General features: G+C 33.0%; 3 protein-coding genes across 4 annotated transcripts; 1 reads left to right on the top strand and 2 right to left on the bottom strand.

Annotated features, from left to right (window-relative positions):
* On the bottom strand, positions 1 to 5,706 carry LOC105172065 (the record flags this gene model as incomplete). Its single annotated transcript, XM_020697148.1, is given in 9 exon segments — positions 1 to 189; positions 2,074 to 2,174; positions 2,292 to 2,374; positions 2,755 to 2,939; positions 3,819 to 3,872; positions 4,186 to 4,272; positions 5,183 to 5,273; positions 5,386 to 5,447; positions 5,555 to 5,706. Coding segments are annotated over 9 exon segments (903 nt in total), but the record flags the coding sequence as incomplete, so codon positions are not given.
* LOC105171903 (geranylgeranyl transferase type-1 subunit beta) lies at positions 7,554 to 14,736 on the top strand. Of its 2 annotated transcripts, none has more exons than XM_020697487.1 (11): positions 7,554 to 7,867; positions 8,309 to 8,384; positions 8,485 to 8,543; positions 8,663 to 8,802; positions 10,466 to 10,521; positions 10,601 to 10,677; positions 10,806 to 10,851; positions 11,246 to 11,370; positions 13,615 to 13,682; positions 13,780 to 13,867; positions 14,029 to 14,324. In XM_020697487.1, the coding sequence occupies exons 1-11, from the start codon at positions 7,682 to 7,684 to the stop codon at positions 14,038 to 14,040; spliced, it is 933 nt and encodes a 310-aa protein (XP_020553146.1). In that variant the 5' UTR covers positions 7,554 to 7,681; the 3' UTR covers positions 14,041 to 14,324. The 2 variants fall into 2 exon arrangements, with proteins under 2 accessions (XP_020553146.1, XP_011091462.1); XM_011093160.2 differs by lacking the exon at positions 14,029 to 14,324 and adding an exon at positions 14,352 to 14,736 and having other exon boundaries at positions 7,556 to 7,867.
* Positions 18,444 to 19,628, bottom strand: LOC105171902. The gene has a single exon (XM_011093159.2). The coding sequence runs from the start codon at positions 19,389 to 19,391 to the stop codon at positions 18,660 to 18,662; it is 732 nt and encodes a 243-aa protein (XP_011091461.1). The 5' UTR covers positions 19,392 to 19,628; the 3' UTR covers positions 18,444 to 18,659.

Below are 19,959 nucleotides of genomic sequence, written 5' to 3'. Positions count from 1 at the left end.
ACTCTTCAGGGCTTCCTCTTCCATTTCAAGCAGCCGTTGACAGAATGTTTCAACATCACCAGCCTCGTCCTTAAATGTGAATCTCAACTCCTTCCACTGGTACTCGCGAGAACCATCAGCGTTAACCGAGCCCAAAACTTTTCCAAGCACATCAAATCCCTTCCTATCTACCGAAAGAAGAAAAGCATCCTTCAAGCAAAGTGACGAGTCAGTGATTCACATAATTTCAAGAAAATCCTCAGCAACTCAAAGAAGGACAAAACATGAGAGAAGCTGCCTCTTGGTCGTTCTGTTTGCATGTATCAACCAGAAACCGGAGTTGACCATATTAAAATGGTATTGTACAGATGATATCTTCAGGATTAACCACTGAACTCATTTTAGCTATGATGCTAAGACGATCAACCTCACGTTTCATAAACAGTAACATAGTGGCACACTAAAAGTAAATCCTTTTCTCCTAACATACTTTTCCATTCTCCTGTCTTCTGTCATTCGCAGGTGCAAAGGTGCATGTATATCAGTGGGGGAGTGCAATTACATCCAATCAAAATTAACTGCATTTGCATACATTTTAATAAATCCTTCATCCGATCTAATTGCATGTGCATACAATTTAATATATCCTTGATTCAGTACAAAATTTGTTCTCCTTAATTGATGCATTGATTTTTGTAATAACTAGAAAGGTTGGTGTAGCTCCACCTCATCGCTAACGCCTATGGATGATCATCTTATGACACCAGATGCTAATCTTTTTAATAACTTCCTGAATTTTTTACTCTTTTCATACTTGAAATTACTTTATCAATAATCATTGGACTTCATAAATCTAGCAAGAACATGAAACACCTCTTCAATGACTGTGTGTTCTTTTCCATCGATATAAAACATCTTTAATTCACCACGGTCATGCTCCATATGTATCATATGTAATCATAGTGGGGCAAAAAAGTAAGCTTCAATGAACACTTGTAGCAATTCATTATAGGAGATGATTCCAGTGCTAAATACCTTTCTCTTGATTTTTAATACTTTGTGCAATTGACAGATATATCTATCTGAATAAAAATGTAGAAAAGATAGTGGACATTTTAGCATCTTAGTTCTGACTCTTTTATCATTGTTCTTTTCTTTCTAATTGATTGAATAAGCTGTATCATGACTCAGATTAAGTTAACTAAATTGAGATTTTAATAGATACAAGGCACTTCAGACAGTACTCTGGTGGTACACTCCAAAAAACCAACCAGTAATCAGGCAATGAATGGGGCATTTTTTTGCTTTTAAATGGTGTATTGCTGTGAGGACAAAAAGGGAAAAGGACAAACCCACAGTTTGCAGGAAACTCACTTGTCAGAGCAAAGCTTATTTTCAAAAGCTAAGATGATCAAGCTGTTTCCAGAACATTCACCGCTGTGGATAATGGTGCAGCTCAGTTGAATTTATTCCACAAATAAATTAAGCTATACAGAAGAGACATTATGTTTCAGGCTGAGGCTTCAGCAACACAAGCTGACCATGACGCTCGCACGCATGGGTATTTATGATCTAAAATGAGTGCCAAGCTTAATGATTCATGTGCTGTAGTATGTAAAACTTATTGGTTTCTTACTTCATACAGAAAACAGAAACAGCTACTATATGCCTGACATTGAGATAGTTGAGGAATAATATGGGTACTAAGCTGGCATCAGACTTCTACTGCAATTAAGTGCATGCTCTAATGATTATATTGCTATGAGAAAGATAAAACTCAACAAGGAACAAGAAAAATGGTTACGATAATAGGAACTAACACGTAAAACTACCAAGTTTGTGAAGGCACATAAACTGGCATGAGACCTGATAACTCTACCACAGCTTAAGAAGATATACTGTCATTCCAGGGTACTGATACTTCTTATTGAGCTTCGCAATAATGAAATGGTGAAAGAGGGGGAAGATTCTACTTTTTGATAGGACAAGTAAGACCGACTTCACATTTTCTGCTGGATTCTCTTAACTGGCAAAGTGCCAAAGAATTATCATCACTACCTAACCATTTATCACCAATAGAGAAGTGAAGCTTACCTTTGCATTTTCATTTAGGAAAGTGATGCAGAAAAGAATAAGAGCTCGACGCCTCATTTCACTTTGATTAATTCCATCAATCAGGCCCATTGCGAACAGAGCTAGACAACAAAAATGAAGATGCTTAAATCAGAAGTTAGAGTGTCATGAAAAGGGCTCACCTTATGACTTAAGATGAGCACAATGATCAATCACCTTATAAGAGAAATAGGTCTTACATAGAGGCTCTGCTTTAGACTTTTCAATGTCCTCAAGATTTACTTCATGAATTCCTCCATTGCCATCAATATACATGCATGAGCTGCATAACATAAAGTCATCAATTGTCAGTATATGTTTTTTTCCCCTCAAAATTGCAGAAGTAAGTTGTTTGAAAGTATAGCTATCGGCTCTTGTGTATTATTCTCCAAGCTGTGTATACCGTCCACTCCGTGAAATATAAATTTACCCATAAATGATATTGCAAAGCCATCATTCAAGAGTCTATTATGAAGTGACCTGTAAAGTTGTTCTAACAAACCCCCTCTTCCCCAACCGTGAGGCATATAATTGCTTCCTGGTTGACATCTAAATGTTTGTTAAGCATACAAATGAAACCCTCAGTTGTTACTCTTAGAATGAGTTCATTGACGTAAAGCCATTTGAGAGTAAAATGTCAAAAGATGTTCTGAAGATTCTAACCTTAGATTGAACCTGTACACAGAGTATTGTTCATTGCCTTGGAGTAATTCCTCGAGGTTTGCACTTCGCAAACTAGAACCAAGGTAAGATGAACTCAATGTTCCAGAAACTGAATAACTCAACCCCTTAACAGCTCTTTGTTCTGCTAAAAGGGTTTCCCTAAGGCTTTCTGCTGCTGACATAGCCTGTGACAAGGACAAGAAACAACAGTAGGGATACTCCAGTTCTCTCAGTGAGTGTCATTGGTGACTCAATATATTATGGAAGAGTAATCATAAAAAGAGAACATGTATAATGCAGGTTCAAATTGACTAACGTAGATCCAGGGCAAAAATTTAGGAATTGCATCTCAGTGAAAACCTTTGTTTCTCTTTGCAATTTTACAGCTGAGCATGAACAGCACTGATTAGTTTTAGATGCCATCATACACATGCTGGATAATATCGTTGCAGAGACTAGGAAAAGGAAAACAAATATCCAGGTTTTCCTATTCAGCCCTTTTTATTTTAGCAGTCAGTCCATTTTCCAGGCCACAAAATTGATATTCTGATCCCACCAAATCATCGTGCCCTGTTCCCGATTTATCACTCGCATTTCCCTTTTCGCAACATTTCAAAATAAAACTCCATTTAAAATGGATTTATTTTTCCAACACCATCCTCTCAAATGAAATAATTACATAATCAATAACTCTCAACCACTACTTTTAAGAGCAATTGTGTGGAAGCACACAGAACATAAACTTTTTCAATGCTCTCAAACTCCGGGTTGAGTAAAACTGGACGCATATATTTGGGCCAGGAGGTGTATATAACATCAGCAGGTTGATTGGTTTCCTATTGCTTCTAAAAGGAATAGAAGTGGGTGAAAATGAGAGTTTAAAATGGTGCGGAAATATGCTTAACAGAAAAATTAGACAAAAGCTTAACAGAAACTTACAAACTCCCATAGGAAAAATTCCAGTCAAGAAATTGTAGAAGATAAAACTAAATAATGTAGATTTAGGCATCAAGAGGAATGTTGCGCATAGCAATAACAATGTAACTGCAATTTTCGTCGTATACCTTCTCATCTTTAAGATGCACAACATCCCCAACCAGAGCAACCCGAGCTGGTGTCTGCAAAATATGAAGCAAGTATTATATTTCGACTGCTGTGACTGGGTGATTATTACTAGAAGCTTCAAGAAAGCAAAAACATACCCAACGTGACTTGTGATTTTTAACTATACAGAAAGACCCAGAACAAAATTATTGTTTAATCTTCTTCTTATTATCTTTTTTGTTGATTCTAATGAGCAGAATGAGTAGAGGATGGGGTGAACTCTGTCAAATTATTGAAGGTCAAGAGCACATAGGAAGGAGATTTACAAGGCATCCATGTGAGAAAGATGAAATGCTAAAGCAATAAACTGATTAACTAGATTCAAACCTTCCTTATTGATCTAAGTAAATGCGCAAGAGGACCTGGCAAGGGACTGCTCACAGCAAAAGAGCCACGTTCATCAATAATAGTGTTCTGTAAAAGAATAGCAGATGAAGGACAAATCACGAATAGAACAAAACTGCCTGGCTCCACTACCATATGTGCAAGTAGATAGTTGCACGAGACATGCCTGACCACAATAAAACTAAGACAAGGCTAAGCTTATTGAACTGATCCATGATAAGATATCACAAAGACAATCCTCGACACTACACTGATAATGCATTGTAGAGTTTATGCTTGATATTTTGAAATTTGAATAACTCATGATAGTTTGATAATCATTAACTGTAATGATTTCTTTCTCCTGGTCTGGAAGGGACAGTTTGATCATATTGCTTCAACACTCTGTCTTTCTATTGACTTGCTAACGACCCATTTATTTTGTATCTGAATCATTAACATTATATCATTTTCTTCGCTGATGCACTCTACACAGTACATGGTGCAAACTACATCCTCCCTTTCTGTTCATGCATTCTAGAATCTGGAATGCATATGTGCTGTATGTGCTAGAAAGCACCATTGAAGATGATATACTACTCTACACTCTATGCATTAAGAGAAATACAGTCCTTGAGACCCAAGTTTCTAGAATGCTATAGAAGTTTTTGAGTGCATGTCAGTATAGCAATTTCAGAAAAGTTCCAAAAAAATTTTAGCTTTCCGAGTAATGAATTAGAAAACCAATATTCATTCTCCCAGGAACACCAACTTCGAGTCAATATAGCACTGCATAGTTGTAGAATAATAGAGCCCGAATACCATTAAACATCAGCATGCACTTTTCAGACTCCATGTCGATTCACCTCAAAGAAGTTGAGAACTAAAGCATACAATCACATAATACCTATCAACCCCAAAAATGCATCCAAAGCAATACGTTTCAAGAAAATTCATAACCACTCAAAACTTAAAAGGCATTCGTAGGAGCAACTCATACCACATTATGCATCTCCTTCTCAGGTACCCAGATGTAGGGCTTCCCTTTCTTCACAATATACTTCACTTTTGAAGTGTAAATCTCCTCCTTGCTGAATGACAGGATAAATTAATCCAAGATAATAATCAAAGAACCACAAAAACATAAACACATAACAACCAGCCGTCTAAACAGCATTTTAATCGTCTTCCCGTCCACATTACCTTCCTTTGGCATCGGCTTTGATGGTATTAAGGTTACCTTGCCAATTGGAAGCCAATATATTCTGCAAATAAACCAAAAATAACATGTGGAAATTACAAACACTTATCATTAGAGCATGAATTAGCGATGAATTGGCAAATAATTTGGGGGGGGGGGGGGTTTATCGACCTTGCACTTCTCAGCAAATGTTAAGACGGATGACTTTCCCCGTTTCATCATGTTGATCTGCAGTTCCTTTAGGGGTTTTGAGATTTTGCTGGTGGTGAAGGGTTTAAGCCTCTTTTGCTTTTGGCAACGGACAAAGGGCGGGTCCCATCATTTCTTTTTCCCGTTGGCTAAATGGTGACGGACTCGAATGGATTTGTCGTAGGATTTAATAAATTAATAAAAATTATAAATTATTTACTTAATTAAATTGAGCGATGAATGAAAAAATTTTAATAGTAAAAATATTAAATACTTTTTAAAAAACCAGATTATTTGGACGTACAACCAAATTATTTAGATCGAAAATCAAACATTATTTTTGACATTATTATATGAACATTTTATTCATAAAAAAATAAATGATTTCATATTGTATAAGTGTAGAAAGTAAGAAGAGATATATTCTCTCACAAAAAAAAAAAGAGAGAGAGAGAGAGATAAAAGTCCTATAAAGTATTTAGTAAATATTGAATATTTGATTCTGATAAATATTTATAATATATATTACAATTATTTTTATAAGTATTGATGGCATATAGTAATGTTGAAAGATAAAAGAACCAGTAATTATAGAAATATTAATGATTGCAAAGTTAATTAATTTTTTATTATTAAAAAAATTATATTATTATAATTTTTTTTCAATTATATAATAAAATTATGACTGAAATCGCGACTCGTCAATTAAATATACAAAAAAAATGCAAAAGATTAGGAGTCGGGATTTAAAATCCCTACTCCAAGTCGGGATTTTAAATCCCGACTTGGTATTTTATAAAGGTCGTGTTTAGATGTTACCTCCAACTATTTCACAATCAGCAGTCGAGCTTTAAATTTATCTCATTGATTTAAAATCTTTACGGTTTAACTCTAGTGCCTTCAACTTAATATGTATGTACCGACTATTACAGTTCGATCATTTGGTGTATGTGATTCACATAAAATTGTGCAATTAAAAAAAATTTATACATAATCTCTGTCCATGCATCCGGTACAATTTTTACTGCATGAGTAGTTTTATGACCTCAAACACTTTATCTTTATGATCTATCTAACTTGCACATCGAAATACTATTATCACAACCTTCTTAATATGGTTATGATGGTGATTTTACAGGTCTCGTATTTGAGAGATTTGAGACGGCAAATGCTCATTTTAATGTAGCAATATTACTGTAAATTCACTAAAAATAAAAAACCCCAATAATATCGTAATAATAAAGAATAATTACACTCTTCTCCTCTGAGTTTGTTATAATTATACATAGATTTTGTGTGGTTTAAGAAATTTATATTTAACACCCCTAAGGTTTGCTTTCGGATAGCAAATAAGTCTCAACATTAGTTGAAATTTACTGAATTTGCTGATATTAACAAAAAAAAAAAAAAAAATTGAATGAAAATTGATATTTACCCTTGATTGATTTAAAACTAACTTATTGCAAGTCAAATAATATTTTTCGAACTAAACTACTCTTATAACGGTCAAGATATACGCATTAATGCGTGAAGACGTATGAGGTTAATTTGGTCATAAAAAGTATTTGACCTGCTATAAGTCACTAATAAGTTAATTGAGGGTAAATATATATTTTTTTTATTAATATCAATAAATTTAGTGAATTTTAACTAATGAAAGTACTTATTTGCTAGACGAAAATAAACCTCAGGGGTGCTAAATGTAATTTTTCAAACCATATGAGGTCTACGTGTAATCTCACTAAATTTTAAAGGAGGGGAGTGTAATTATCTCAAATATTAAGTATAAGTTATGTAATAATAACATGGTTTTGATGTACGTATAGTTTTTTAAAAAATAAAATAATTATATAAATAATATTAGTATTTTCAATAAATAATTATATAATTATCCAAAAAAAAACAAAAATAACTTGTAAAAATATAAAATATCAAGAGGCGTTAATGTAATTATCCTTTATATTTTGTTTACTGAAAGTACTTTCTCTGAAGCATAAAAAACTTGACTTCAACTTTGAGGTAACAAGTCTTGTATGAGACTTCGGATTTGTAGCAGATCTCCATAGGCAAACGAATTCCTGTCGGAGGCTTCAGCCTCAAAATTTGATAATGGAGGACCAAGAATATTGGGAATCCGATCCAGAATTACTGGATTTCGATAGAGATCGGCACATTTACTATCTGCTGATGATGTATCAGCTGCTGCCGTCGCCCTACCAAGGCCAAGAAATCAATCGCCTCACTCTCGCCTACTTTGTGATATCTGGCCTCGACATTCTCCGCGCCCTCGATCGAGTATGGTTCTCTTTCTCCAATTTTTGTGATATTGTGTGTGCTTGTTTTTTGGGGATATTATATGTAGAGTTTGAGCAGTTTAACCACCACTTGCACGCTAGGTCTTTTTGTTGTTGCTCACATAGGGCTGTAGAGGACAGAGTTAGTTCTAGTTACTCTATAATTCAACCATTTTCTTGCTTATAATAATTCATGCAGGGGATCAATGCATTAAAGATTCAGTTTGTGGGTTTATATATATTTCTATAGCACAGCCATTCATGGGTTTTAGAATGCAGTGCACGACAAAAATGCTTAAACTTTGTGCAAGATTCCAGCGGTGCTAGGTTTCTGGAGGAAATTCTTTACATTTTGACCTAGAATCACCTCCCTTTCCAAGTCATACACAGCTAGTGTTAATTTCCACATGAAGCCTTGATAGATTTTGATTGTTTCCATCAGATTGACAAGGAAGCTGTTATTAATTGGGTTTTATCGCTACAAGCTCATCCAAGGAATGACAGCACATTAGAAAAAGGTAAGGTAATTCATTTTCAGGAGTTTCTTTGTTTTGTTACAGAAGTAAGACTACAGTTGAGAATGCCAGAATGTTTACTTGAAACTCTGTATCTGCACAGGACAATTTTATGGATTCCATGGTTCAAGAAGCTCCCAATTTCAGTCCAATAATAATGGGGTACGGAAACTGGTTATACACATCGATTTAGGCAAAAAGGCATAGAAGTGTCTTTCGTCTTCTTTCCTTGATTTCCGTGTTTGACTGTTTGTGTGTGTATATTAAATTTATCTTTGCAGGCAGCAATCCTCAATGGCAGTCACCTGGCGAGCACTTACTGTGCCCTGGCCATATTAAAGACTGTTGGCTATGATTTATCACTTATTGACTCTGAGTTATTACTGAAATCAATGAAAGACCTTCAGCAGCCTGATGGATGGTACCATAATTAATGTTTTGTCTTCGTTCTTGATTCAATGGTTTTCTTTTGAGTATATAGTAGTCCTTGGTCATGTTATTTGTTTAAGATCAGCCTGATGAGGCAATTGTATCACACTTTGCTTTATTCTTTTAGTTTCTGATTTAGTCCGAAGAAGTTTGAATAGTTGGACGCTGACTTTTTCAGTATCTTTTGTTCTTCAAATAGCGGGTTCCATGAATCCTTGAATTTTACTTGAAAAGGCAAGTTGCCTTACAGTCATGAAGTATGTTGCCATTTATGGAGGAAGAATGTAGGCGAACAATGAGCAATCAACTATCTTATGTCAAAATGGCTGAGGAGGTCATGGTCACGTAGGTTTACTATCTGGCCTGGATTCTAGAATATAGTGGGTTATACGTGTTATTAATCTGCTGACAAATAAGTGTGATAATACTCGTAACAATCAATTCTGTGAAGGTTCCTTTATATTTGGAGGCATGTAGTATTGATAGTGAGGGAGGGCATGGCTTTCGGTTTTCTATATTGTTACAGATGATACTGTGTTGGATGATACATTGGTTCAACTAGTAGGTTGAATGATCACTTATAAGCTGATATAGTCGGTTAGATCTTATTTAATGATTGTGTTGGGGCAGAATATGATGACAGGACACCAATACAACATCACAGACAATACAGAGATGTAGTCTTTGCTAAATGTGGGATATCCCACATTGTTGACAAGCTAATGAATAGACTGAACTATGGTCCATGCATAGTTTTGTTTTTTGTGGTATTTCCAGAAGTCTTTGCCCCCTTCTGTAACATCTAAGTTAGGTTATATGTAGAATTAGATGTGCCATTTGAAAGAAATATATCTTCGGATAAAGCAAAACCATTCTTTTATCTTTCATCACTTCGTAAAATTTGAACTAATTGTTAACTACTTGTGCCATTATAACACTTTTGCTTAAAGTACAAAGCTCTGTTTTATCGTAGTTTTGCTGAAAGCTAGGTCTGTTTTTCTTGATGTAACTTTTTGGAGCAATGTTAATTATGCTCGAGAAAGGAGATAATATCCTTGTTTGCATTATTCTACTCTATATGGTATATTTTTCCCACCCAAAATACAAAAGAGGAACTGATCTATAGCATTGGTCGCTGTTCATCCACCTCTAATAACTTGTGCATGAATATCTTACTCAAAACATTGAGGAAATTCTTCCCATATATTATCTTGTTTTAATGGGTTGAGGATATGACTACTTGAGACCTCATCTTGGCCAGTGTCCATCGCATTATTTTTTCTGTATCTTATTTGCTCTTGTACATGTTCTTAGTTTCTCGAAGGGAATTATTCGTTTCATTCTCTAATGTGCGTTTGAGCTCATAGCTTTTTTTTGTTAAAATTACAGAAGGCTGACCAATTAGATAATTCTTGTATTAGTTGTTTCAAAAAGTCACTGTGGAGTGGAAAAGAAATTGTTTTTAATGTTCCTGGTGCCTTTTGCTTTCCCAGTCTTGATAAAGCTTGATAAGTTATTTTGGTATTTGTGGCCCTAAGTTTGAAGTTGCACTCTGTTGTTTTCTAATCCTTGCTAAAAGGCTGTAGTCTTTACTTAGCATCCACTGAGGTATCTGAATTGATGATCTGACTTATTGTGCCTCATATATATCCCAGTTTTATGCCCATTCATACTGGAGGTGAGACAGATCTCCGCTTCGTGTTTTGTGCAGGTAACAAATTGCTATCTAACTATTTCTCCATGTTCCGTTTTCTTCTCGATGAGAATTATTTATGTAGTTGATGTCCCAGCGGCCATTTGTTCCATGTTGGGGAATTGGAATGGCATGGATCGAGAAAAAGCTAAGGAGTATATAGTAAATTGTCAGGTATATAACTTGACTGGGATTATATCTCTGTCTATTTGATTAGCCTTTTAGTCTATATTCTTTTATGAGGTTGCATCTCTTTATTTGGTCGACATCAAGCATATTTATTATTTAAGCTTCCATTGCAGTCATATGATGGTGGTTTTGGATTGATCCCTGGTTCAGAGTCTCATGGTGAGTGTATATATAACTCTTTATTCTTTCCGTCTGTTTTGTTCGTGCAGTTGCTTTCTCTAACCCAAATCTTACAACTGTTTTCTTCCCTGTGATTATTCTTAGCTGGATTAATAATGTCCTAAATCTGCTGAACTTCCAGTGCTAGAATCTACTGTTTCACATTTTTATTCTCTCTCTTTTTTATAGTCCTGTTCTTGACTTTTTATTAATTGTAAGGAGAAATCTTACGGAACGAGAATGTAGATTTTCTTTTTATAGTGACTAAGTTTCCAATAAACTAGAGATGGCTGCATTTATATTTTATTGCAGGTTATCTGCTTTTGGTTCATAGGTGTTTGCTTCTTGCAGATATTTGTAACACTTATGGATGGGAATTCTTTTAGTGTCGCAGGTGGAGCCACATACTGTGCTGTTGCATCTCTTAAACTGATGGGATTCATAGAAGAAGATTTACTGTCTAAAAAAGCTTCCTGTCATATCATCAATGTGCCATTGCTTCTCGATTGGAGCTTGCAGGTTTATCTTCTCATCTATTTTAGAGGACAGGAAGCTAAATCTATGTTGATATAGGAAACATGCTCAATAATCTCCTAAAATTCAATAGACTTTAAAAATTGTGGTATGAGTAGTCACAGATATAAATGGTTAGGTATATATGTGCATATTTGAAGTCTTTCTAGCTATGAGAGGCATCCCTCTAAATATTTGATTATCGTTTTCGTGCTTAAAAAGGAAGAATGAAAGAAAGTAACATCTTTACTACAATGACATAGGCGTATTGCTAGGAAGCCTTTTATTGAAATAAGGAGGTTCATTTCTCACCAGTAAGTTGACGAAGGATAGGAATTTGATAAAAAAAAACTGTCTGAATATCAATTTCCTTCTTTATTTGGTATTAGACAGAACTTTTCTTGTTTGAGTTTGGTTTATACTTTGTTGTTTCTATTTCATTGTCTCTGTGTTGCGGATGAATAATAAAAAGTTCTCAAAATGAAAAAGTTATGCTTAGAATGTGCAAAGAGCAATAACGTAAAACATGACAGGGATTTATACTTGATTGTTTCAGTCTGTTTATTTCTCTCTCTGTTGTGGATGAATAATCAAAATTTTGTAAATAAAAAGGGTCATACTCTGTGTGTGCAGTGAACAAGAAAATAAAATATGACGGAAAAGCACTCTATTAATCTACAAAATCCTTGATTACCCTAATACTCTACAGCAGTGGCGGAAAATTCTGGGACAAAAAGTGCAAAATACTCTCAGTATGTTTGTTTTAGTTTTTGGCCCAACTTAGTTCATCCACATGTTTGGCAATACCAAATGTAGGTTAAGTTTTTAGGGTTACTCAAAACACCACTGTTATGCAATTTTATGTAATAATCCACATATTTCCGTATTCTTTTGAATCACGATTTGCACTACCATACTCCTATCAACCAATAAAGATGGAAATTCCAAACTATATCCCAACCAGGTCATGCATTTTTTCTACAGATAGACATTTTTCTTTTACATATTTGCATATATATGGCAAATATATATATATATTATCTGTTTATCAATACAATCATATATATATTGATTTACATTTAAACTCAGATATATACACACACAAATGTCCAACAATCATCATCAAAATGAAATAATACATATACATCAGCTACAATCCTACTCAATAGATATGATGTGACGTCCAAAGTAATTGCTATCTCCCAGATTTCAATTCCCAAAATCTAATTTCAATCATCTGTTCACATGTCAAACTAACCCAAAATCTCTGAACCAAACATCCAAACCACATTTAACTCAACTCCGGGAAACATCCTTTGGTCAAGTTTACTAAAATTTCAATCAATACAATTCAAGTGTTTCCTATTCTTAATATGCAACTCGAAGCCATCAAAGCATTCCTAGTTTTTCTCCCCATACACTGAACATCAACAAATTAGGACCATTCAACAAGATTGGGCATAGCCTAGCAAACTGTGTCAGCTCTTGGATACAAATGAAGCTCTCTCACAACTGTAGGCTTGACCCTATTTTGTCACTCTTGTTCAAATATCAAACACTTTGGTTCTCAACCTCAAAATGTAGAAGCATATGTTCGAATCTGCATCTGCCTATTTTGCACCTCCTAATACCAACTTGTACTTGTGAACTCCTCGTCTTAAAATTGTCTCTGGCTGCTGTTTGGGGAGAGGAATTAAGTTTCTGGTGAGTTGATACCTTGTTTAAGGATTGTTTATCCTATTAACATTTTAGGTTAGACTCCTTGCTTGTCAACTGTTATTGTGCATCAGGCAATTGGCTTTAAATTCTTTGTTGTTCTCTGGCTATCAATGTGGGATGTATGCTTCTACCACTCAACTTAAGATGACCACAACAACAAATATTTTGATGTGGGATGCAGTGCTGTGTAAACTTGAACAACCGAAACTTGTATGATTATAAGAAGTCTTCTTACATTATAATGATTTCTCTTAGATGATAAATGTAAAAAAATAAAAGGAAAAAATCTCCTCTATCCTCTCCTCATGTTTCTCTATTTGTTTAATTTTCTGTTCTCACTTTAACCGACATAATGGAGATGGCTGTTAAAGGGCTTCAAGCAAAGTTGACATAGCTTTATTAGATATGAATCTTGAAATAAAATGTATATCCTCATTCAGTTAACTCTTTTACTGTATTCTATGTATTCTCTCATCTTATGGGATTGTATCCTTTTTCCCTTACTGCGTAACCTATTTGTCTGTGTTACAGAAGCAGGCACAAGATGGCGGCTTTCAAGGTAGAGCCAATAAACCAACTGATACGTGTTATGCCTTTTGGTATATTGAAATAATCCTTTTGCAGTTGCATGTACCTCTATTTATTTGTTTAGATTTTACTTATTTTTCTAATGTTAAAGTTGCATGTACCTCTTAGGGTTGGAGGAGTTCTACGGATCTTAGGAGCAGATACATTCATCAACGAGAGTGCATTACGTGGATTTTTGTCAACTTGCCAATCTGAGGTGCTTTTGTTTCTCCTTTCAGCTTTAGTGGCCAGTAATTCTAATATCTTTTACGATCATGCCAGTGATAAGTTTAGGTTCTAAGCAAGTACAGCATGATTTGGGGTTTCATCATCCCAATAACTTTCTACTCATTTGTGAAAACCACAAACTTGATGCAGACAAGCAACTAGATGCACATTATTTACAACCTGCTCTGGAATATTTGGACCAAACTTATAGATAAGAACACATCTTCTCGACTTTCCTAATTATTTACCGACTTATTCTTGTCATACATTCAGAATGCTTTGAATAAATAGCATGACATGCACTGTTACGATCCTCTCTTATTAAGAGGTAATGTTGTAAGTGAAAAACAGATCAATTTTTTCTCACCAGTTTCTTGTTTTGTTCATTTCCTGACCATAGGAATCGCATATCTGATTAACGGTAACTTGTTTTAGAAGTGATCTCCTCATTGCCATTTCTTTTCTTGTCTCAGTATGGTGGTTTCAGTAAATTTCCGAGGTTGCTGCCAGATCTTTACCACTCTTATTATGGATTTTGTGCATATAGTCTACTGAAGGAACCTGGTCTCAACTCTTTATGCGTCGAACTGGGTATAACTGATGTTGCTGCAGTTGGACTTTGACGTCACTGATGCTCCTTATTGTATGTTACACACCAGGTAAAGGAGCAACATTAATAGCACACCACTGAGACAACATTCTGGTTCCAGAAACATGGGCATTGTTTGTTGACTTTAATCTTCTTTTTAAAATGGAAGCGCTATGTTAACAATACCGACTGATATTGTTCACACACTAATTTTCTTACAAGTGGAGAGTTTGCACCAAGACAGATTTTGGTATTTCTTGTTTATGATGCCAGCAAATGAAAAAAATAGCCAACGGAACTGTTCATAGATTACTCTTCAGCTCTGATTTTTGTTTCCCAGGGCACTCAAAGGGTGCAACTAATTGTCAACTCTATTTGGTTCTATGCATATTCTTTTCAGAAAATATACAACAAAACTATGTTTGCAACTGATTTCTCTGATGGAAGAAAATAATTTTCTCCACCAATATCGAATTGTTATCTAAATTATCCAATGTTGTTTTTAGATATATTGCATTTATTTTATGATGACTATTACATTCATTTATTTAATTTTAAAAGGAACTTACAGTACGATATATACGATTTAAAATTATAGTATGCGATACTAATCACTTATATAGTCACAATTTCTCATACATTTTCTTAGACTATTTAGCTCATAAGCTTATTATTGTAACAAAATTAAAAAGGACAATTACACTCCTCTTTTATGAAGTTTGCAGTAATTACGCCTAAATTCCCTTTGAAAAATTACATTTAATATCTCTGAAATTTACTTTCGTGTAAGAAATAGATCTATTCGTTGGTTAAGATTCACTGAATTTAATGATGTTAACAAAAAAACTAGATAACAAATATATATTTACTCCTGATAGACTTATTATTGATTAATTGCAGGTCAAATAAATTTTTTTATGACTACATTATCCGTATACATTTTCACACATGAATGTAGGCGATGAGGTATATTTCCACCGTTATAAAGACAGTTTAATTAGAAAAAATTTGTTTGACTTATAGTAAGTCAGTAATAAGTCAATCGAGGATAAATATTAAATTTTTATTTATTTAATTTTGTTGATATTAATAAATTTAGTAAATTTTGATTAATTGATAGATTTATTTATTCGATGAAAATAAATATCAAAGAATACTAAACATAATTTTTTTATAGCGGGCCTAATACTCCCAAATAAAAATTGTGGCATATCATTAGTGATTATTGTACTAACAGGGGGAAAATATTTCTGACAAGCATGGGAAAAAAGTTCACATGTGAGTTAATTGCACTTTACCCATCCTCAAAACACCAATAATTACAAATCTCTCTTTAACTTTTAGCGAAATGGTATTAACTTTTAGGGATCACATCACATACACTTTTTTCATAATGATAAAAAAATCCATTGAAATATTAATTTGGTATAATTATAAATATTTATTTATTATTTGAGATATTATTAATACCTCTTTAATTTTAGTGTTCGTAACAATGAGCACATTAATTAGTCTTTTATTAGATTTTCATAAAAAATTTACAATGAACAGACCAAAATATTCTTTTGAATTATGAATTATAATTTTATATTTTTAAAATATTTTATATACTGATATGCTCTATGAATTATTTACTTCACCAATCTCTTTTCTTCTAAAAGATGAAAAATCAACAAGCAATAACAATTTCCACCTCATCATCTAGGAGCTACATAAATATATTTCATTTGAGGGGAATTTTTGTAGTTGTTTTATATAATGAGATGTTATTCCTAATTATACCAAATTTAAAAAAATTAACTATAATTTATTTATTTTTTAACTCAAAAATACTTTTTTTATCTATTAATTATCATTTATATAGAGGGATTTGTTGTATTTAACCAGTTGCTCTTAGAATTTTATGAATTCTAATTTTGTTTATCCGTTGATGGAAACGTGTATTAAAATAATAATAAAGATAAATTATAATGATCTCTCCTGAAATATAATTACGAATATTTCATTATTATTTGAAAAATTATCAATATCCATTGATTTAACAATCGTCAAACAATTAGTATAATTCGTTAGTCTCTATTCATTATTTTTTTTTGAGTAACTTACCAAATATTATAATTTTATTTTTTTAATTTTTTTTATGAACAAGGTAGATAATATTTTTATAATTTTTCCGTCTACCCCTTATATTCATCCAAAAATTATATAATTTTATCGAATATCATAAAAATACTTATAATTTTTTAATAATAATCGATATTTATAATTATGTTAAATCTTAAAAAAATATTTATAATTTATCTTAATAATAATGAAGTGTTGAATAAAGAAAAGGTAAGGAGCAAATGATTCTTGAAAATGGGCACTTTCGGTTAGCACGCACACACTGGACAGGATGAGTCACGGGAAAGTGTTTATGTTGTTCTTTTTGAAAAGGCCAAACCCCACCAATCACCAATTATCCATTGTCCCACCAATCACCATCATATTTTTATAATTAAAAAATTATGAATTTGTAATTTAATTTTAATAATAGTATATTATTTATTTAAATTTTTTTAATTATTTTAAAAATATTAATATATTACAATATTGAATATTGTAATAACGTATCATATATTAAATATTATAATAATAATTAACAATATGTTGATTGATTTAAAAATATCGAAATATTTTAAAAAAAGAAAAGGCCAAACCCCTCACTCTTAGCTCTCCATTCATTCGTCTCTTTATATACAATATCATAATTGATGTTTCCTTGACTTATATTAGATAATGTTTTTTTCTTATTTATTAATGTGACGTGATATTCTTTTTTAATATTTTGATACTAATTTAATGAAAATAATATTATGTCAATAATAAAATTGATAAGCTATTTGTTGATTGAATTTATATTAGTTATTTAACTTATTGTCTTTGGACGTATATTTAAAATTATCAATATATTTAATTAATTTTCAGAATTTAAATACATCGAAAGATACTGGTTATTGTTTATACCGAAAAACTAGAAAAGATAGAATAACAAAAATTAGCAAATTTAGAAAAGGAGCTAAAAGGGTAATGCATTAATATCCCAAAAATATTATCGAGCCCTCATTTATATAATTCCGAAAATCGTAAAATCATTAATCTTACCTTATTTAGAAAATTTTAAACAGACTTGAGTACCAGAGTGGTAAGACCGAAACGATTCCTACCTAACCTAATTTTAAAGAAAATGAATGAAAAAGGAAAAAACTGAAAATTAACCTGAATTTACTTAAATATATGTATGTATGTATATATATATATTCTTTGCCACATAATACTTCATAAACTTTACTATTTCTTTATAATATAATTATTAGATATATATTAAAAATGAATAAAAAATGGACAAAAAAGTTGTGGAAATTGTCTTCTACCTGTATATAATACACCAGTTGCAGTACTTCCCCAGTGGAACTGCCCTAATTGGACAGTATTCCTCTCAACATCACTGTACATAACCCCAAACAAACAGGTTCTTTGTGTTGTATGATAAAATAATTTCGATAATTATATTTACATCTCTTCTTAATTAATGGTCTGTTTATACGGGATATTTTTATTTTTTTGAAAAATTATATATACCCCATTAAAAATGTCAATATTTACATAAATCATCATTATTTTTTGCAAAATTATACATATCCTGTAGAAACGTCGACATCATTATATAAATTATTTATGATTTTTTACTGACAAAAGTGATTTGTGTAAATAAATTATAAATTATGGGTGTGGATGTAATTTATCCCAATAATTAAGTGGATAAATATTTTATAGAAAGAAATAAAATCTAATATCTTCCATCTTTTTGCTACGAATTCCTGTTCCTCTATTTTGAGTTGAATAGGTAAATATTTTATTTATATAAAAATATTATATATCACCATTCTAAGTGAAATAAAATCTCATATTCAAAGGTCTCAAACAGAAATTAAACTGAGGATGAAGAAGTAATTAAATATTAATTTAAACCATTACTAATACTAAATAATAATTAAAAAGAAAAAGTTTAATTTCCTACCACCAAAACAAAATGGATGTAATGAAGAAGAAAAATGTTACATCTAACAAGGATTAAATTTGAGTTGAGCAGTTGTGTTGATTGTGAGGTGAAGAAAGCTGCAGATGTGGGAAACACTCTAATTTCTCCAAATTATGATCTTCTTGTTGTTGTTGTTTGAGACCTGAGCAGCAGCTTTTCCTCAGCATCTCTCAAGAACTTCATCTTTGGAGGTGGAGAGGAATTAGACCTCATGAGCAGCTTCTCCTCAGCATCTCTCAAGAACTTGAGCTTTGGAGGTGGGGAGGAATTAGATCTCATCGTCGTCGTCGCCGTCATCATCAATTCTGCACTAGTACTTCTGTTATGATGAAGTAGTGATGGAGTTAGAGGTGGAGTGAAGTAGTGATCATGAGAAGCAGCTGGGGAGGAAGCAAGAGGAGTCAAGAATGGAGTCTCCAACACTTGTAGCAAATCACTCAAATTCCTCCTCCTACTTGTACCAACTTGGGACTCCAAATCCTCCCTTGTTTCTTCTGTGATGGTGAAGAGAAATCTGGGGAAGTTGCTGTCTCCAAAGGGTTTGAGCCACAAGTCCTTGTTTGATTGAGGTTGGTGGACAAGAGTAGTGGGAGAAGAGCAGAGTTCTTGAGGTGTGGAAGAAGTGGGCTTTCTGCAGCACCAAAACATGTAGCAAAACTGTGGGGTTTCTGCTGGGATTTGATGAGTAGTAACTTGATTGCTTGATGAGGATGATGATGATCTCTTCTTGCTCATAACCCTCTTCTTCCACCATAGCAAGTAGTACAGCTCAGCTACAAGGGCCAGCAAAAGACACCCAAAAACAAGACTCAAACCAATCCCAACTCCACTCAAGGATTTCATCTTCAGACCATGTGTATATATACACCAAGATTGTAGTTGAAACTCAACAACTACTCAGATGTGTATGATGAAGGGATGAATTGAAGAAGAGAGTGTGTCTGTCTTGATAGGGATTATGATGATAATGATGTTGATTATAGTGAGAAAAAGAGGTTAAGATTCATTGTAAATAATTGCAGCTGCCAATTGTGGATAATAATCTGATAAAGAGATGCACTTTTATGAGTGTTAGACTCACATACAATGTATGTATGTATTTATATATATAAATCTTATATATATACATTGTTTTCAGTTTTTCTATTTCTAATAACCTATTCTCAATCAAGAATGTTATAAAATAAAACATTCCAAAAGATTGGTATTGTTTATGTCCGTATATAGGTAGACTTGAGTACTGTGAAATAAAAGTTGAAAAGAGTAAGAAATTAGATAGAAAAAGTGTTGCTGGTGTAGTTTTATTCATTGTTGGAAAAGTTTGGATGGTAAGAAATTAAGTAGGAAAAATATTCACATGGGAATGGGATGGGAACAAAAGGTAGGTTGCAAAACAACAACATATCCTCTC

The sequence above is a fragment of the Sesamum indicum genome, linkage group LG10 (assembly GCF_000512975.1).
Source record: "Sesamum indicum cultivar Zhongzhi No. 13 linkage group LG10, S_indicum_v1.0, whole genome shotgun sequence".
NCBI classification, from domain to species: Eukaryota; Viridiplantae; Streptophyta; class Magnoliopsida; order Lamiales; family Pedaliaceae; genus Sesamum; species Sesamum indicum.
Note: the sequence above shows the minus strand (reverse complement) of the source record. Positions and strands in the feature narration are given on the sequence as shown.

Excerpts from the sequence above, each read along its gene's own strand:
- LOC105171903 (XM_011093160.2), top strand. The coding sequence starts at position 7,682 with ATGGAGGACCAAGAATATTGGGAATCCGATCCAGAATTACTGGATTTC. Across the intron at positions 8,803-10,465 it reads CTTCAGCAGCCTGATGGATG|TTTTATGCCCATTCATACTG; the intron begins GTACCATAATTA and ends TATATATCCCAG. Across the intron at positions 13,683-13,779 it reads GATACGTGTTATGCCTTTTG|GGTTGGAGGAGTTCTACGGA; the intron begins GTATATTGAAAT and ends TGTACCTCTTAG.
- LOC105171902 (XM_011093159.2), bottom strand. The coding sequence starts at position 19,391 with ATGAAATCCTTGAGTGGAGTTGGGATTGGTTTGAGTCTTGTTTTTGGG.